We start from the raw sequence: 21,034 nt of genomic DNA, 5'->3' as shown, positions 1-21,034 counted from the left end.
GTAAGCAAAAATATCTATGAGGAGCCAGTCAAACATGACAGGGTTTCCCACAGGACTGGAATCTATTTGTGGTGGTGGGTCGCCCGGGGGGGGGGCATCATGCGCAAAAATAAATAAATAAAAAAAAAAAAAAGGAGTTTGATTTGGATTTGAATATAAAACTTTAATTTAATGTAGAATGGAAACAAACACCAAATAAATTTAGCTTAAAATAAATACATTTAAATAAAACATACAATAGCTTACTTAAAGAAATAAATAAAAATAAATAAATAAATAGGAAATTAGGTTAAATAAATCAAGTAGGTAACTTAAATCAAAAGGAGTTACAATATCGTTAAATTTTGTTCCTGCAGAGTTTGCACCCTTTCTCAGGGCATTTTATTTTATGGGGCTTCCTAAAAAAATATTCTGAAGTCTTTTCATATGGGAAGTCCTCAGGATCAGGTCCATTGATGGGTATTTTCAAGCAGGCGGCCAGGTGTTCTCCTTGCAGGCGATTGTGGAGGTCTGTTTTCACCTAAGGATTAAAAATAGGTGTTTGCAAACTGTAAAAACTATTTAGGGGCAGATGAGCACATAAAAAATCCGCCAAAGCAGCCGAAGGAGAGATCCATGGAGGAGAGACGCCTCGCTTGGCGTCTGTGTAGTCATAGCAACATGTCGTCGTCCAATGCTTAATCTTTATCTGAAAGAAGTCACAAAAATGACCATTCCTTTTAATTATCATATTCCTTGTTGCAATAGTAAAGACAATATTTTAAGTTTTTATCTGTGTATGTTATTTAAAAAAACCTTTATTAAAGAGGTTGATTATTTTAATCATAGTTTAATTAATGCTGTCTGTTTTATTGGTGTTTTCCACAAAATCAAACTAACATAAACTCGTCTTGCCTCCCCACTGCAAACCCCCTTCTTTCTTCATAGGCTACACACACAGCAGCTCACCTGTTTCTCACTTGTTCTGCTTTCTTTCTCTCCCTAACTGTGTTTCTGCTATAGTATTATCATCAGTAACCTTTTTATATTAGATCAACTTTAAACATAGATTGTCATTATTTGTTTTCACCCACAAGTTGATTTAAAACAGCTGATCTGCATGAGGAAGTTTGATGTTTATTAATTTACCATCAGAACCAGTGCGGTAACTTGACGGAGTTTCTTCATACATTCACAAACTAAACAATGGCAGAAGTCGACGTTTATCAGGAGAGGATGCATTTACAGCAGAGACCTGATGAAAGAGTCTCTGGAGAGAGAGAGAGAGAGAGAGATGCAGAGCAAGCGACCACTCCGCACTTACTGATTGAACACGGATGGCACCGATCTCCATAATAAGATATCTTTGGGTTAATTCACTAATGTCTGACGCCCAGATAAGATTATGTTTGGTTGTTTGGTGGATTGCATGATTGAAGTTTGAAGAATCAAGACATATTGGCAATTTAACAGTTTATTCCTTTAACAAACAGGAGCCTCAGTATTGTGTGGAAGAACCATACACAGCCACAACAGCCTGGCTCCTCTTCTTCATGATGGTCACCAGCCTGGTCACACACTGCTGTGGGATGGCATCCCATTCTTCAACCAGCATTTGTCGCAAGTCAGCCGATGTGGTTGTGTTGGTCACTCTGGTACAAACAGCATGCCCAAGCTGATCCCACAAGTGTTCAGTGGGGTTGAGGTCAGGACTGGTGGCAGGCCATTCCATCCTCTCCAATCCCAAATTCTGGAGGTAGTCTCTGATAGACCCCACTCCGATGGGGAGTGTGTTGTCATCTTGGAGGATAGAGTTCTTGCTGACAGGATGAGAAAACTGTATTCTTGGGGTGTTGTCTTTTTGGGACGCCCACTTCACGGCCTGTCTCTGACATTCCCCGTTACATGGAACTTGGCCTTCAGTTTGAAGATGGTACTAGGGCTTACCCCAAACAACGCTGCAACTTGGTTTGCGGAACACCAGCTTGAAGTTGTCCTATCGCACGGGCCCTATCCGGATGAGTCAAACGTGGCTTGCCGATTGTTGGTGCAGACCCCTACTGACCACTCTAGCAGGGCCCATGCTCACAGGTGCTGCACCTGGGGGTACCAGAAGCTCAAAACAAGAGTCAATAGCAACAGCAAAATTAGCTGTTTGGCATTGGCAGAGAAGATTCGGCACATTTTTCATGGGTGCAACCCTCATACTCAGCTCTGCTGCTCATCCCACAAATGCATGATCCCTACAAATGTGACAACATTTAAAAGGGTAATAAACAAGCTTTCCAACGGTATAAGATTTATTGCAGAGAAGCTTTGTTACAACAAAGAAATAATCTACCAAACACAAATTTCCTTACTTTTTGTTTACTTCCCTAATTCCCAGTTTCAAGCAGGACACTATAGTCCCTATTATGACTCCTCTGCAATATATCAACCACTGAGGCGTATTGATACTGCTGCTGATCTGGATGGCAAGATGGAACAGTGTTGTGTGTATGTGTGCATGTTTGACTGTGTGTATGTGGAGTTCCCTGTTTGTTTACACCTGGTGGCCCTTGTACTCCTAATGCAATGTGAAACCACACACTGGGGCACCAGTACTATGCTGCTGCAGATGCAATGAAAATATGTAAGTGCAAAGAGTTATGGTGGCTAAACTTTGTTACAGAGTTTTTGAACAGTCTTAATATGTGAAGAGCTTACATTGCTCTTTTGGCCCAGAACTATAGAAGTGGCAGAGTGGCCAGACCTTGATGAATTTAGGCGGAGTCTGGTGTTGACAGCAAGTTTGAAGTGGTGAAGCAAAACAACACTTGTAGGCTGATGAATTATGTAGTTAAATGTTACTGATGAGTAGCCCTGGTTCATGCTTTTATTGCCATAGTTATCTTTGTCTTTTAGAGATTTATGACTCCCAACATTAGCACACAGATAGCACTTTTGTGACTAAGGCTCCAGTATTAGAAGTATGGTTCACAGCCTCTGCTGCCTGGAATGTCCATGTCTCTCAGCCCTCTCTCCCTCCCTCTCACTGCCCGCCGGCTGGCTCCCAGCCAGAGTATGTAAGCATGTAGAGAGAGAAGCCCTCATGCTGTTCAGTTGGACTGTAGGTGATTCAGGCCCTCTCTAAACAGCACGTGTGGGCAGCTCTCCATAACTCAGCCTTGCCATGTGTAGTGCAGAATGCGTTTTCTTTTTTTCCCATCTTCCGTCCAATGGAAACCTTTCCCCTGCTGCAGACTGATGCAGTCAGCAAGCAGCACAAAACAGTAGAGCGTCCAGACTGTGACCTTCTCAGCACGTGTTTGACAACACCTTTTCACTTTTCTGGAGTTGTAGCTCCTGTTAAGTTTGTTTTTGTGACAATTTGCAAGTGTTGCTATAATACTAGATTTTCAGTGTAAGCATTTTAGTACTCTGTAAGTTCTTATGTGGCAAAGAGAAGGAACCCTGACATGTGCAGTTTACCAAAAACAAATTAAAATGTGCAAAAAGAATACTTTGAGGTGCAGCTTATGTAGGTTTAATACTTTAAGGCTAATCTTCCCATTTGTATTACATTTATTCTGAAGCACTAGACACAATGATCTATTTCCCATAGGGGTCAAAGAGTTCATGTGAGTTTTCTTTGCTGGTATAAGAGCAGCAAAATAGCACACTTGTACTTTGTTGCTTTAAGTGAATAAGCTTATTATCAGCAGGTACTGGCTTGAAAGTTAATTATCACTACTGGTAGATTTCCTCTGATATTAACAACCTATATATTGACTGTAAGTCTAGGCAATATAACCTAGAATTTATATAAAAGTATTTTGCAGTAACAACGTTATATCCAGATATTTAAAAAAAATATAGGAGATAACACATTTTAATAGTTATTTAGATATTACAACCTCCTCCCCCTAGAACAAGCCTGTGATGGCATACTCAACTCATGTGTGAAACTAGATCACAGAAAAATGATTGTACAAGTCTCTGTGTTCACTTCTTTGCAACTAGGGTTAGGTATTGTTAGGGTATTTTCTGATAACTGTGCTGAATTGATACTTTTGATGTGGCGCTTATGCCTTAAAGGTTCCTGAATCTATACTTTTGAGAGAAAAAAAGTGTGTTGAAAGTCAGCGGGACAATGAAAGCTGTCTTGGTATCTTAAATGATTTGCAGAAATATCTTTATAATATGCCAATCAAACATGGAGTAAGAAAAGTAAACCAGTGTGACTGAACACATGAGTTACACATATTTCATTTCTTGCCTTTCATTTCAGCGGTTGCATATGGGTGGCGAGGTAATGGAATGAGGTTTTGATATCTATGTTGTAATTTGGTGTGGTAGGTATCAGATGTGTTGGTACCATTACCATGTCTGTAGTGGATCTCAATACTCATCCAAGAATGTGCTTTTGTTATTGCATACCTTTCTTAAAAAAATGCACTGCTAAAAAACTTATAACTTGAAAAGAGGAAAAGGTGAAGCTGGTTTCATGCACTTGTAATTTTAAGTTTCATTTCTCTACTGCTGAGGTGTGTTCACCTACTACTGACGACACCGTGTTTCCTGATGTGGGCATTTCCAATAAAAGCACTTGAGCAAAATAACGACTATGGGCTTTTATTGTGAAGAGCTTATTGGGCATAGCGTGTTTATCATTAATTTAGCTTTAACATTAGCAGAGGTGCCATTAAGTGTATGGAGCTACTGTGTTCTTAGCTGCTTCTCAGACACTGTTTAAACCATGACCCATTTTTTAAAGACCCTGTAAAGCGAAAACAGATCTGTATTTAGGTTTGTTTTATGATAGGTCACTGTGTTATGAACCCCCAGGGCCAATTTCAATTGAACAAAACTGATCTTAGTTTATAAAATCAACCCTCAAAATCATGAAAAAGGAGTCAGTAAAATCTGCTCCAGGATGGTGTGGGTATGTCTGTTGAATGAGCTGAAGCCATGCCCACTTAGGAAAATATGGTCCTCAGATAAAAAAAAAAAGTTACAGTCTGAATTGAGGAAAGCACCCACGCTATTATCCTGCTCCTTGACCTTTTGTTGACCTTTAAAGAAGAGATAAAGTACGATTTCTGGCTCAAATCTCTGTTATGATTCTTAAATGATCCATAGACCACTGTGGCTGATAGATTTTGCAAATTTACCTTACAATAAACAAAAACCCACATTTAACAGATTTTTAACTTTCAATAAAGGTAGTAACATCAGCTAATTACAGACTGTATTTGGATGAACTGCTCTGTGATTTTATATTGTAGTGTTAGAGGGGTGGGGTCATTCCCCACTGTGGGCTTGTGACATCATGAGCCCACGTATTAGCCCTGCCCACATGAAACCAAGCCAGGAAAGAGGTGAGACACTTTGTTACAATCTCAATCCAAAATTAAGTCACATGTAGATCTCAGTGTTTTCACATGTTTACAGCAACCATATTACAACATATCTAGTGTGTTAAGACACAAATTTGGGATTTCACTTTACAGGGTCTTTAAATCAGCTTGGACTTAAATCAAGCAAGTCATGGGTTATGAAAAACTTTTAAATGGTTGTTTAAGCTTTTAAGATGTTACAATGCAAATCGCAGCAGGGCAGCTGGGCTCAAACCGAGTTGATGCATTGTAGCACTGTGTACCCTGACACTAGCAATACACTCTTAACTGTCTCAGGTGACCAAAGTTCTCTGCAGCATCTCTCAACCGTGACCATGCTATCAACAGTCAGTGTTTCTATGTAACTGGAGCCCGTTTGTCGCAGCGGCCAACACTTAGCACCAGGGGTGCTCCGATGCCATTTTTTCCTTCCTGATACGATTCCAATACCAAGGTGTTGGGTATCGGCCAATACTGAGTACTGATCCGATACCAGTCTGAACTTTCTGAACTGACTAGCAAATTATTTTAGACCTATATTTTACTCAAAACATGGCTCAACAAATAGAATTGTAAATGTACAGTGTCTCTGTGACCCTAACGTTGTTTTCCTGCTGATTATTGAGTTGATACTGGTATCGATATCGTAACAACCCTACTTAGCACCCCAGATCAGTTCATTGATGAAACATTAATGAATCAACCACCTGCAGGACAGGGACACCTCTGTGTCTAAAGAAAACAGTTTGTGTGGTCACTTGTTTGCCTTCCTCTCAACCTAGACAGATCAGTGTCACATAACGCACATGCACCAAAAAAATTCAAAGGACTTCAGGGAACAGGGTCATGTTGACACTTTCTAAGAAGGATGATCAACTATGTTTGATCCATCAAACAATCTGTGTTAATTCAGCAGTTTAAGTGTTTCAGGAAGATGCTTCTTCATACTTATATTATTTCAATGCTGCATTTTTCAGTATTTAATTCGATATCCATGCTACAGGTGCTTTGACGGACACCTTTGTTCCATTAAGACAAAGTATTGAACTGTCAGTAAGTAGTGCTCAGTGTGATGCAACAATAACCTCTTTCTCCTTCATCCTACTCATCCTAACAGATGGCCCTCGTTCACATGAAGGCATTTCAGCACCACACCCAGTCCCTTCTCTGTCTCTTTCTCTCTATCATTCTTTTTCCCTTATGTGTCAGCTTTTTTTCTATATTTTTTGCAGCTCTCCTTGTTTCTCTCCTCTTTCTTTACCTCTGTCGTCCAAATTTTTGTTTCTCGTACCTTCCCCATCCTTCTTTTCCAATACGGATAGATTATGCTTCTCTGTCAAGGTGTTGGATGTGCGTGCTGTAAGAATATCAAGACTCCTGTTGTGCAGCAGTGATTTATAATTCAGGAAGATGAAGATATGCATAATAGAGTGAAAAGAAAAAAGATTGCAGTAGAGATGCATTGATCCTACCTTTTCTCCTCATACAGGGATTCACGGATATAAAGCAGCCTATGTGCTAGGTTCCATCTAATCTCAAGCCAAGGTCAAGTGTGACATTAAGAAATCATTAATCATTAAGAGACTATCATTTCAGTTTTCTGGCATAAATCCTTTACACAAGAGTACACCAATGGAAGGTAAAACACAGCTTTAACAGCCTATGTCTACGGAGAATCTAGGGTTTTCTATCTACGCCAAACTATATTGTGTTTTGCAGGGGGACATTAAGCTGCTAAGCTGCTTGTGTTTTTTTGTGGCCAAATTTGGCATAAAAATGCATAACAAAGGTTTATGACGCACACAACTACTAGGATTGACATTCCTTATTGTTTACAAATATTATATAGATCAAACACTATTTCAGTTACCACAATAATTATATTAAAATGCCCTCTATTGGCATATTTTGAGAATAGAGTGAAGACCATCATACCTGACTTACTATCAAAAGAGCATTAAGTATTTTTTTCAAGTCCCCATAGCAGTTATCACCCTCCTTTTACTGCTGTCCTTCTCTCACATTTCAGTCATATTTACAGAGCAATCAGCTCCAACTAACTACCATTACAGACAGCCATCTGTAAGCATGACTGGCAGCATTTCAGTGACACCAGAATAGTCATGCCAGAAGGAAATGTGATGAAATAAGACGTGCTAAGGAGCAGAAAGATTTTTTTTATCTCCTCTTGGAGCACTGGCTCTCTGGAAACCTGTTCCATGAGATTACATAACATTACAATGATATATGCAAGAGGGATTATCAGATAAGCTGTGCCAAGAGTGCATGTGCTCCCCAGGCACAGGCAGCAGAGCTGAGATGTAACCTGAGTCAAGAAGGCGGGGCATGAGAAGTGATTTCTATGGGTGCTCTCATCACGTGATGATAGGGGGGCAGCAGAGGTCTATTTGCTGTGAAATGAAACTTAACAGTGCGGCTGCTGTTGGGCAAGGAAACACTCACTTATCAGGATGTACTGTGGAAGCCCAAAGATGCTCATTGATGATGTTTGAAAGTACAATGGGCCTGAAAACAAGATTCTTTATTACCATAACCTTTAAAACCTTTACTGCAATTACATTAATGACATTAACTTAAATGATTTCTAAGCTTTAATCCATGGTGCCTGAATGATACAAGATGGTAATGCTCTCTTAGCCATGAAATCAAAGTGAATGTAGAACGTAGCAGCTGAGTTTCATTTATCCTTACATGAAACCTAATCTCTCTGTGGTGCAGGCCAAAGCCTCTTCAGTGTGCACAGGGAAAAGAGATTAGTCAATCAAAATTTAGAGTGGTTTTTAGTTAATATGTCAGATGAGGGGACACAAATAGACACTTTTTCTTGTAACATGAAACATCAAAGAATATGTTTAGAGTTGACAGAATGATATCAACTTAATGTCTCAAGCTGCTCAAACTACTGCTGGAAATAAACATACATTTGATAGTCTCCGAGCTTGCACTTTGATAGCATTGTTAAGGGAGAAAAAGGTTTCCTTTTGCAAGTGTAACACTACATGGTCAGTGGGCCAGCAACCCTGAAGGGGTGGGTCTTAATCCTGAGCAGGAATTTGCACGGTAAGACGACTTAAAGTTGTAACCCTAGCTATCTGGCTGGCTCTAGAATTGTTTGTAGGTTCAATTATTAATGATTTCATTAATTCATGCCCTGCAGTGTCTGTCTATTGTTGAGCTAGTTGTGGAATTACTATCTGAGGTTAATGCATACTGTCATGATTCTGTACTACAAGGATATCAACCAGCAAAGGAGGACATAAAGCTGGGGTGCTTACCTTTTAATTTAATAAACAGCCGTTTCCATTTAAATAATGAGGGAAATCAAGCAGTGCATTTTCAGAATTGAAAATGAAATGTTTTTTTTTAAATATTTTTTAAATGTTTACATGATCTAGTTCCATCTATGTTTGGTAAATTTGTTAGCAGATATCAGGACTCTAATCAAGCGAGCACACGGGCTGCTGTAAATGGTAACTGTCGAATTCCAATGCGCAAAACGTCCTTTGGACAATCAGCCTTCTCTGTCACAGGAGCAAAACTCTGGAATAATCTACCAACCAAGCTAAAATGCAACATAATTTAAAAGGTTTTAACAACGGTAATAAATCATGGCTGAAAGAGCAACAATATTGTTCACACATATAAAACGTGTTTGTAAACATGTTTATCTGAAGGAACCATCTGTAATACAGCTTTTTTCATTATTATTATTTTTGGACTTGTATTTTATCTGTCTTGGATATTTTAATTCTGATGTGTTTATTAATGTACTATGTTTTAGGTATCTCTGTTGTTTCTTAATCTTTCCCTGTTTTTTACCAGTCTAATCTTTAAAAGCCTCCCATGGACAGGTGTTGAAAATTAGCACTTTGCTATAAACACTTAAAGCAGTGCATCTGGGACCTGGGTATGATTAAATATCACAGCATCAATGTTATGTATCCATGTCAAATAAATGTTAAATAAATAATAAATAAATAAAAACATGAGTTTACAAAGTGCTTTGACATGTGTAGAAGCAACAGAAGAACAAAGCAAAAATTCCAAATAAAGGACAAAAAGACAGAACAAATGACACCTGACAACATCAGCAAAATCCAAAACAATTAAAGGATCTAACCAAAAATATGATCAAGATAAGAATTCATCAGCATCAAAATACATCAAACCCAGATGTCGTGTGATGCCATGCAAACTAAGGCATGTCAGACAACAATCAGTGTGTAGACATCATGCGATACTACACAACTAAGACATTGTGAACCTCATTGGATGCATGCAGGACACAGACATCAAGTTCCATAAAAACAATTGAACCAAGTTGGAACCCAGGCAATGCAGGAACCCAGCTGCACAGGCTGAGGCCCAGTGGGTTTGCTGTTTGTTGCTGCTAGTGGACTGAGGTGGCTGTTGATGGATGGGAAGTAGTGGGGATTAAACAATATAATTTCAGGTTTTGAGTTGTTAATTTGCAAAAAGTTCTGTGCCATCCAAAAGTTTACATAATTTAAACAGTCTGTAACAGCAGCTAGGCTTCTAGGGTCCTCAGGTCTCAGGGGAAGGTATATCCGTGTGTTGTCTGCGTAGCAGTGAAAGGAGACTTTGCAATTCTGGATTATATGACCAAGGGGCAGCATATAGATGGGGGGGGTGATAATGGCCTCTAAAAGCTTAAATAAAACTCGGGGGCTAGAATGATTGGATAAAATTAAATTAGAATAAAATGTTGCCCTTGCGTCTTTAACTGCCTTTTGGTAGCTCTTCATTACACTTTTCCAGATAACACAAAACACATGTAAACCAGTTTTCTTCCATTTTTCTTGTTTTTTTCTGCAGTATCTTTGAAGCCACTAGTATATCATTTAACCAGGACTGGGGAACTATGTTTGCCTTCCTGTCTTTAAAAGGTGCGACAGAGTCCATGACAGTCTGGCATGTGTGATTAAAAAGAGAGACAAGCTCTTCTGTGTTAAAATTTGGGTTAAAGGCAGTTAAAGAAGCAGAATTAAAAAGCTCCTTAAACTTACTAGCAGACTGTGGATTAAAAGCTCGCCTACGGACAGACGGATTATTAATAACAGGTGGTTGAGATAAAAACATGTTGAATAAAACCAGTTTGTCATCTGACACACAGATATCCTTTATAATAAAATCAGGACTAAGACCACAGTATAAAACTAAATCAAGAGTGTGGCCCTTTGAGTGAATGGGTTCCTGGATTGCCTGGGTGAGATTAAAAGATTCCAGAATGTCCATAAAATCAACAGAGAGAGAGACTGGCTGGGACAACAGATGTATGTTAAAATCACCTAAAATCATAATGTTTCCATATTTTGAAATAAACCGTGATAAAACTCTGAAAACTCCTGGATAAAAACATGACTAGGTTTTCGAGGTCTATAAATAATTAAAACCAAAATGAGATCTTTCTGATAAAAGATGTTCAAAAGATGTAAAATCATTGATTAAAACAGGAGTGTCAGACAGGACATTTTACTTGATTTTCTTTCCCTTTCCTCCCTTAACAGAGCTTGTAAACCTGTTTTACAAAGTGAGGATAGTTTTGCATTAATAATATCCATATTCATGATTCACATGTTGCACGTGCTCTTAAACAGATAAAAATTGGCCATAAATATGATTAATTTTGCATTGCGCATCAGTGCTTATTAAAAGTTACAGACTACGTTAGCTGCCAAAACAGCCGGCAACTACTGATTTAAAGATATGTTTAAGTGTTAATAAAAATGTTCAATGGTTTTAATTGTGCCTGGTGTTGCTTGTTGCTCTAACTCATCAACATTAAACTGCAGTTCATTTCTCATCACTCATGCCCCTCCAGAAAGAGAAATTCAGGTGTTTTCAAACATTGCTGTGGATCACATTGCAGCAAGCGGTGCACATTTAATGCTAGGTCTTTAGTGCACGTCTTATGCTAGGAGACCAGAGCACTGTGCCATGGCACCAGAAAATATATGCCTGTATCCTTTTCATTCCTGGTTTGTTGTTTGACAGATGGCCTGACATCATTAACAGGAGTCATATCATCACTATTGTTAAATCTTCACACTCCAGCTGCTGCTGCTACAGACATGCATTCTGGATGCATTTATTATAAATATGTGCTCACACATCACTGTCTTTGTGATGTAATTAAAGAAATACCGTGGCCATTTTTAAATACCCAAGGATACAGTGTTATCGTATTACCGCCCAATCCTAGTTAGGACGTGGTGTTAGGAATACAATGGTATTTGATGATTACCATTGTAAATTGTCTTACATTAGTAGAAACTCTGTTCAAATTGTTATCATAATAGAAAAAATACTGCACTTTGAAAATATCATAGTAAAGTTCAGCATAAAGTTGTCTGGCATCAACCTAAGACTAACCCGCTTCCCAGATGTGGGTACGCAAGTGCAGTGTGCAATGCAGGATACCAACCAATAATTAAACAGGTAGTGGGGTGGTGGTTTTGACAAAGCAGAGTCACAAACAGGGAACAAGAAGTAGTGTGACCCAACAGCATCAAATTAAATCCTTAATCTTCATAGAGGTCTGTGAGTGGGTCCTGTTGGGTTTCAAAATTCTGTAGGAAATCTACAGTAAACCAAGAGCATAGACTGATTTATCCGTATCACTGATTTGTTTGTTAGTGGTCCTTCCTCCCTCTCTGTCTGTCTCTGTATGTCTCCCCCTACCTGTAGAAGCTTGAAGTTAAAAAAAAGACCATATCTTTTTTTTTTTTCTTTTAATTTAAGGCATGTGGTATTGAAAAATTATTGAACATTTTGACAATCTTATTAACAAAGTATCTTTCTTAATGCACATTTCATAAGTTTTGATATCTTTACTTGTTACATGTAAATATTTCAGTGCTTTTGCAAATACCGAGTGCAGGGTGCCCTGTGCTGCTATTTTCACTGATCATTACTTCTCTAGACTGTAGTGGGCCTTTTGAATTATATTGTTGAATTCCCAGTCATCTTTGAGTTTTTTTTTTTTTTTCAGGTTGAGTCCTTGTTAAATAAAATTCAGAAAGAGGACAAACATATGTGAGGCCATACAACTATCGGTCTGTGCTGGTTGCTCTTGGTGTTTTTAGTCCAACATTTCATGATACACCTGGACATTTTGTCACCTAGTTTTATTTGTCAAAGTGAAAGTATCACTTTTCTGTGTTTTTGCTGAGGGGGGGTTTACAAGTTGTTGTGAATTTTGTTCTGGTGTGCACATGCTTTGGTTAAGTATATGCCTGCATGTTTGTGCTTCTGTTTGTCCACCCACTTGTCCCTCTATGTGTGTAGACAAAACTGGTCAGTGAAAGATCAGTGCATGTGGGCAGAGTGACCTGTTCCAAGGACAAATGTGGTGTCCTCGCTTACTGAGTACATTTTTTTCACTGCCATAACACTGGAACACAGTAGAGCTTCCTGTTTTGATTTTGCTTGGCCCTAATGTTTTCCCTAAAAAGAAAGTGTGGGTTTTGGAAAAACGTTGCTACTTCTCTTTGGGAAAATGAATCTTTCTGTCATCAGGGACCTGAAACAAAACATGAAACTATTTGTGGTTAAAACAGCCAACTTTCGATAAGCAGTTGTAAAAGTCTTGGTCTTATTAGTAAGAGTCAGGTCATACTACATAGCTGTGTGGATAAATAATTATTTATACATTGTCATCAACACTGTTCTGCAGAAATCAAGAATGTTATTGCCCAAGTTCAGCTCATGCATTCATACTATGAGGGTATAACATTTGAAATCTCCTTCACCTCCAAAAGGACTAAAAATGCAAATAATTGAACAATTCAGAGAAATCCTGGAGGCGCCTGCTCTCTTTTAGAGACTTTATTTGCAAAGGGAAGGTTGACTTTCTTTTTTTTTTTTTTTTTTTTTTTTTTACAAAGTTATTACTTATTCTGCTCTTATATAAAATCTGCCTTGGCCATGCCTTGTACAGAAAGTCACAGGAATTACTCCATTCAGCTGCCTGACTCCATGTCACCTTTTTATCACTGCAAAAAGTAATTTTCTAGTTAGCATCGCATTTTTGCAGCGTCAGTTTTTTGTACAAACCTTGAGATTTGAACCATGTATCTTACATTCCCATTACCATCACATATACAGTTTCAATGCTCTGATAATTGGGATAACAGAGGGATAAGGAGAAAAGTTTTGAATAATGTATGACCTTGTAAGGTGGGATCAACTCTCAGTCTATTATTAAGAGCATAAACTAGGGTTTCGTGTGATAATAGCTGAGCCATTAGCGATGTCCTGTCAGTGGGTGACATCTGCATTTGTTGGCAGCCAGTCCCTTGGCATTGCATATTATGACTTTTTTTGCTGCTAGCAGGGAGTGAGCAGATTAAAGAAAGAATGAGTGCACCACTAGTTTTATTCTCTTTTCTCATGGCTAAAATAGATGTGTGACATGGGATGTGGCTAAATGTCCGCATTCTTGAATGAATACTTCACTGATGCCAGTCTCTTATGTTTGATATTTGGTGCTCTGGTTTTTATTCATTCCCATTGCTAGAAATATGAAGGAAGTGCATGATGTCCAAATGTTCTTAATGCTGTAATCTACTTTATTTTTAACCATAGATGGTATTCAAAAGTAGTGAAGTAAAAAAAGCAACAACAATAATAGGAAAAACCTATGCCTTTTCAGTCATACTTTCAACGTTATACTGCCAGGATTAGAAAATAGAGCGCAGAGATGATCCAAATGGATTTACAGGTTGAGCCAACTAGATTATTAATTAGAGAAAAGCTGGAGTATTTCTGATTCCTGATCTTTTGGGAAGCAATTGAATGAATATTGCTGATGTTTTTGTGCTCTTTAGGCTATGGGCAACAATTTGCCTGCACTTTTTTGCAAATACAAGAAATTAAAAATTGTTGCTGTTGCATATATACATGAATGAATATTGTTACATACTTGTTGTATCACATCAGGGTTTTAAATTCTAGCATTGTGACAACTAGAACTGTGCACTTAATCACAGCCATTGTTTTTGCAGTAAGCACTGACTTTAAACTTGTCAGGAAAGTCCAATTTTATTGTTATCAATAAGAAAAACCATGTTTACAAAATTGCTTTCTCTCTACTATCTGAACAGAATTCAGATTTTGGCTGACTGCACCGTCGCAGCTCATAGTCAAAACTTGGGCCCAACTAACATACCTTAAGTTCTATCTGAAGGAGAGCCAGTGCACATTGTCCCTCTCTTGATACATCCATAATTGTTATCCATTATCTTTTACCACATTGAGCGCTTCTGTTGTTGAGTGATTGACACTCTTTGACCCAGCCCCCAGACAACCAGTGTACTTACACACAGACGCGGAGACAGTGGTGACGTCAGAATACGATGAGGGCTCCGGATCATACTTTTAGTGTGACGTGTCTGTCAGCCATCACGAAAGAAGATTTTAGCTGCACAGCCTGACATGGTGCAGTTGTGAACAACTAAAAAAGTCAGTGGTCTGAGCAGGCCTTGAGTATCTGTTCCGGGAACATTTAACCCTAATGGATTGTCATATAATGGTCTTACTTTCACAGCATTATCATGATGTCAGATAAGGCTCATGCTAGCTACCCACAGATTTGTAATGCAAATCAAATGGTTACAAAAAATACCTTTGTGCTTTTATTTTTGATTCAGGAAGGACATATTGCAAATATAAGTGAAAGCCCTTGGATATGTGTTTATTAAATAGCCTTTCAAATTATTATCTAAATACTGAATATCACTATGGCATGAATAACGTATTTTTTAAATAATGCTGGCCAAGTGACAACGCTGCATGGTTGTTAAGAATATCTTTGTAGGCAAAGCTTCCATGTACAATCTTCAGGTACCAACTGTAACCATAGAGGGGAAAAAAATCCCTGACCTCTCATAACACTGTTTTGTCTTTATTCTATCCAGGTTGCATGAGGAGGTCAATGACTTCTACGAATACATCTCCCCACGGCCAGAGGAGGAGAAGATGAGGCTGGAGGTGGTGGACAGAATAAAGGGAGTCATCCATGACCTGTGGCCCAGTGCTGAGGTATACAACATCACCACAACCGCTTCAACTGTCTGAACTTTTTTATTTTTTGCTATTTCAGTTTAGATAATAAATATTACAGATTTGATTTTAGGAATAAGAGTAGCCTCCAGCTATTTGCACAAAAATGTTGGGCATAATCTTTAAGTCACTTAGCATAGAGCTTATTTCTACCAGAAGGAATGGATTTATAGAAAAAAAATCTGATCACTTTCAAACACTGTTTTTGATCAGTTACTAGGACAAAGGTGCCTTTAATTCCCAACGCTTAATCATCCCCCTTTGTTTATAAGCCATACTGTTTCGGAAATCAAGCTAATGGCTGTAAGCTCCTTCTCTTTGTTTTCTGTTAACTCCCCACTGCATAGTACTGTGTTTGGGTCATTCTATCTGCACCACCCTAGGTGTTCCTGATCCCGTTGATAGAGCAGTGTGCTTTAAAGTTTGTCTGCTCTGGGCTTAGGAGTACCTAAAATAAGGAGCATAATACTGTCCCAGTCCTGCCCTGTATTATTCTTTTTCCACTGTGGGCGTGAAAGAGAGTAACTTAGCCATCCACTCAATGTGATGCGTCTTTAATTGATGAGCTTAGATGTGTACAAATCCTTCAGGCACTCAGGAGCGCGCCCTCAGTCCCCTTGTCATAGATATTGAAGCTTGTGTAAGTCAGCTTTACCAAAAATGCCCATGGAATTTTCTCTGTTGTGGATCAGTTTGGGATTTTAAAAGTTTAACTGGAGAAGTGCCAAGTCAGGATAAAACCTAACTCCTCTACGTGACCACCTATAGTTATCTCATCCTCTATAGACGTCTCCAGGACTTACTCTGCTCTTGTTCACAAACATGGCTCTGCAATCAGCTTAGCCTGCACATGTGACCAGGCCGTAAACCAGAATCTGCTCTCCTGGTTAGTGTGGTGTCGAGAGATGGTTCAGGGGAGTAAAACCAGGGTCAGGGCTTAAATCTATTTTTGTTTGGACACACTTTTGTGCACCGGATGTTGTAAACGTCATAGAGGCTAAGGGTTAAGAGATAACTGGCTAACAGAGGGTGGGGTGTGTTTGTCAACATGCTGTTATTTTTAATTTCTCATCAGGAGAAAGTCAACCTCAAGTTTTTACTCAAAATGTAACCCGAACAGATGAACATTTTCATTCTGCACATGGCTTTAATTTTACCCGAGTAGTTGTTTTTATGCCACACCTGTGTGTTGTGTTTGGGCATATCATTCTATCAACAAGTTAAGCTGTATATTAATAATATTAGTACAGACATAAGAACAGGTTTTTGTAGTACTGAAGTAAAGTGTGAGAACAGCATAATGTATGGTTACGTGGTCTACTCAGCTTGTTTTTTGCATTTAAAAGTAAGAGAGTGGAGAAAATTAGACATTAGAAGGTAAAACAAAACTTTAAACATGATAACGCTCACAGATTTATGTATGAACTGCCTTATATAACTGTACACTTCATCTCTCCAGGTCCAAGTGTTTGGGAGTTTCAGCACAGGTCTTTATCTACCAACAAGGTAAGTAATTTTTTTAAACCACCCTGGAGCTTTAAACACATTTTCTCAGTTTATCTCTGCCCAAATGTGACTGTGAACTGGCCCTCTACCAAAAATACTGAACTATGTTAAGGAGACAGTTCTCTGCCAAGCCAGTGGATTGCTTTTAGCACGGCTGATCCTGGATCTTGTTTAGTACTTTATTCTGAGAGAGAACTGTGGCAGACACCCAGCCAGTCCACCTTGATTAATAGACTCTATACTAGACACTATACTGAGCCCTTTAATGGGACTAGGCTGTTTGGATGTATGCACGCCAATCAGGAGTGTCTTGGGTTTTTAATGGCTAGCTCATGAAACCCAGACACAAAGCCCTTTTTTTGCCACTGTCTAAACTACTTCATACTGATACTGATCCTTTATACAATGTGAATGTGAATCTGATCTTGTGTGTGTTTTTTTTTTTTTTTTTAGAAATCGCTTCTACTTTTTTTTCAGTAAACACACTGCTTATATAAAGCCAAGTTTAGACCAAAGATTCAAAATGAGACAAGTTAAAATCCACAACTGCTTGCAACAGGACACTGCAATGTTCTTAACACCTCCCAGTTCACACCGCTGCGACTGCAGGAGACCATGCATCATTTCCAGCGCAACAACTCTTATGGTCACTAGAGATGAGTGTCGAAAACTGGTACTGACCAACTCTGATACCTACTGGACCGAATTACAACACAGATATCGATACTTAATTTCAATACCATGACACCCCAAATGAATGGCAAAAAAAATCATTATGGAATATGTGTGTTTTATTTTCGTATATTTATGTATTTCCTTTTCTTATTCTGTATTCGACTGGCATCTTATAAAGATATTTCTGTAAATTATTTATGATACCCAGACAGCTTTTAGTCTGCCACTGACTTTCAACACACTTTTCTTCTCAAAGATATCGATTCGGGCACCGTTAAGTCATCCGCACTGTGTAAAAAGTATCAATTTAGCACAATTATCAGAAAAAATCCAAACAATACCCATCCCTAATGGTCACTCACTTTAAAGTTATTATTTCTGAAATGATTGCACATTAAATGTGTATCTACAAAAGTGAGTGTAAATGCATATTTACTGTTTTTTTTTTCATGTGTTTATGATGTTGTGATAATACGTCACATTTATATCATATACTATGCACAAAAGTGATGTATCACTAAACCCCCTTGTGATCACCATTGAAGGGTGGCAGCGAAATTTCATGGTACATATCAACACAAAACTAAGCATGATATGCAGCCGATGGAAGAGACAGGAGTGTTTACAGTCTGAAACTTCAGTGTAAAAATGTATTCATAGCACGACTGTATCTATCAAAATTGGCATTTACAGAGTTTCAGAACAAGATTTATATTTCAGTTTTTCACATTTATGTGTTTGCAGCGTCCTGCAACTTACTGTCTGCAACTTGACAACCTGGATCACAGGTGCATCAGACAGCTTGCATTCGAGCTGCAATAGCTCGGTTTGGACTGCTGCGTCTCCAGCGATGTTACAAAACGTTCTTATTGCGTCTTGAATTTTTGGCCTGAACTTGGCTTATTACACGCACATTTTGCTGATGTAGGGGTCCTTTTGAAGTCCCTGTAAAGTGAAATCCAACATTTTTCATCTAAACACACTAGATATGTTGGAATAAGGTTGCTGTAAACATGAAAACACTGAGATCTTTGTGTGACTGAATTTTTGGTTTAGACCACTAGAAAGTTCTTCACCTGTTTCCTGGCTTGGTTTTATTTGAACACGGCAAGTATACATCACTATGTCGATGTAAAATCACAGAGCAGTTTGTGTCGGTACCATCTGTTGTTAGCTGATGTCACTGCCTTCATTGAAAGTTAACAGGTAACTACATGCTGTTTGTTGTTCTTTGTGAAGTAAATTTCAACAATCTATCAGCCAAGGTGACCTACTGGCCATTCAAAGTTTGAAAATGGAGAGATTTGTGCCAGAAAATAGTACATTTAATCCCCAACTTCTGCTCTGCTCTGACACAGAGCCAGGCAGCAGGTCTCTGGTCAGAAGCATTTTTGAGAATTTGAGACGATTGTATTTCTCATTAGTGGGCGTGGCTTCAGCTCATTCAACCAACAACCTACACCATCCTAGAGCAGATTTCAGGCCTCATTTTTCATGATTTTAAAGTTTGATTTTTTTTCACTTGTATGTGTTTTTCATGATTGAAATTTGGCCTGATGGTTCATAACGCAGTTGCCTGTCATACAACAAACCTGAAATACAGTTGTTGTTTTTTATAATGACTTTACAGCAACTTTAAACACTAAATGAGATCACTTCTAGCAAAAGGAGAAAACTGGTGTGGCAAAAGGTGTTAAAAAGGAAATGTTCCTTTTTTCCCACCTGTTACTAATCCAAATGCCTCTGTTTCCTCCCAGTGACATTGACCTGGTAGTGTTTGGAAAGTGGGAGACCCTCCCCCTCTGGACGCTAGAAGAGGCTCTCCGGAAGAGGAATGTTGCAGATGAGAACTCCATCAAAGTTTTGGACAAAGCAACAGTAAGACTCATTTCCAAGAGTGCCTTGTGTTGCCCTGTTCAAATGTAGTCGTTTTAACTGGTTTCCACATGATAGGGTTGGTACTATTTTGTGACCAACGTATTCTGTGAAGAAAAGTTTTTAAAACCTTTTTTTCAGTCATTCAGTTTAAAGGTGCACTGTGTAAAATTTAACATAGGTAGCTTTTAGTGCAACAAACTGGGTAAAAATGAAACAAAATATTTATGAGTAGGTCTATCTAAATTAGTAATGAATCACCCAAATGCATAAAAAAGGAAAAATTTAATTAACTCAGAATAAGCATTTTATACACACATAGGGGCACTGCAACCTTGGATTTTTTGCGTTTTGCATGTTTTTATGGTACCACAGGAGGAACCAAATAGCACATACACATAAAAAAAAAACACGATCCACTGCTTGCCACAGTTTCACAGCATTGCAATCTAGAATTGACTGTTAGATGTTGCTTATATTCCCAATTTACACTGCACCTATCATACTCTGTATACTGAGGATTTATACCTATGCTAATTACACAACCTTTCCTATTAACATAAAGTTTGATGTAAAACAAGTGTTTAAAAAAATAAGTAGTGGATTAAGAAAGAAATTAAATTACTTGAAACTATACCAGAAGATCTTTCCAACTTGAGGCATACATTATGATAGATTATTGTTTATTATCAGGCACAAGTCAGTGTGTTGAAAGCTGTCATATTCAGGATATCAGTTGTTGGATCACCAGGTTTAAGCCCATTATTGGAGGCTCTTTTAACTGATCAACAACATGTTTATACTGTTCTATAAAGTGTCCATATTCAGGCGCATATTCATGTCCTTATTCATGTTTTCTGACTTTCAAGCTTCTTGCATACTGTACCATAATTTTCTTTTGAATTTTTTTCTAGTAATACTTATTTAGAATGAATCTTTCCATCAAAGATTTATCTCATTGAAGTGAACAAAAAAGTGAATAGAGAAGAGCTTTTTCTTTGTCAAGTTTTACCTTTGTTTGGGATTTTTAAGAGTAGATTTGGACTTAAAGTATTTGGTTAAGGATTAAGGCAGTAAAGCGGGGCATGTAGTTGATTGCAACTTGTTTTGTTTTCAGGCTTACAATAGACTTCAAGCACTTTGTAGCAGTAGGTTTACAAACAAATGACTCAAGAGACCATTTCAGGTGAAACCGATGCCAAATATTTGATCCCAATTATTTCCTGTTGCTCTGTTGGTGTTCAGTATTTGCACCTGATTTTTATCGTGTGTTACAGGTTCCCATCATCAAACTGACAGACTCCTTTACTGAGGTCAAAGTGGACATCAGCTTTAATGTGAAGAGTGGTGTTAAAGCTGCTCGACTCATCAAGGAATTCAAAGAGGTACTGTTTGTTTTTCTTATTTTCTTCATAATTTCCAGAATTTTGCTTAAGTGAATATGGTTGTTAAGAGTCCTAGTTTACTGCACTGTAAATTATCTTGTTTTTTCCTCATCAGAAATAACTGTTACAGTT

General features: G+C 38.3%; 1 protein-coding gene across 1 annotated transcript in view; it reads left to right on the top strand.

Annotated features, from left to right (window-relative positions):
* tent4b (terminal nucleotidyltransferase 4B) overlaps window positions 1–21,034 on the top strand; it is a 37,005-nt gene that overhangs the window by 10,931 nt on the left and 5,040 nt on the right. The window contains exons 2-5 of the mRNA XM_041787227.1: window positions 15,317–15,440; window positions 16,921–16,967; window positions 19,400–19,520; window positions 20,795–20,902. Of these exons, the coding sequence (XP_041643161.1) occupies window positions 15,317–15,440; window positions 16,921–16,967; window positions 19,400–19,520; window positions 20,795–20,902 (400 nt within the window). The remainder of the gene's footprint in view (window positions 1–15,316; window positions 15,441–16,920; window positions 16,968–19,399; window positions 19,521–20,794; window positions 20,903–21,034) is intronic.

The sequence above is a fragment of the Cheilinus undulatus genome, linkage group 1 (genome assembly GCF_018320785.1).
Source record: "Cheilinus undulatus linkage group 1, ASM1832078v1, whole genome shotgun sequence".
NCBI classification, from domain to species: Eukaryota; Metazoa; Chordata; class Actinopteri; order Labriformes; family Labridae; genus Cheilinus; species Cheilinus undulatus.
The sequence above is the reverse complement of the archived record's forward strand: the minus strand, read 5'-3'. Positions and strand labels throughout refer to the sequence as shown.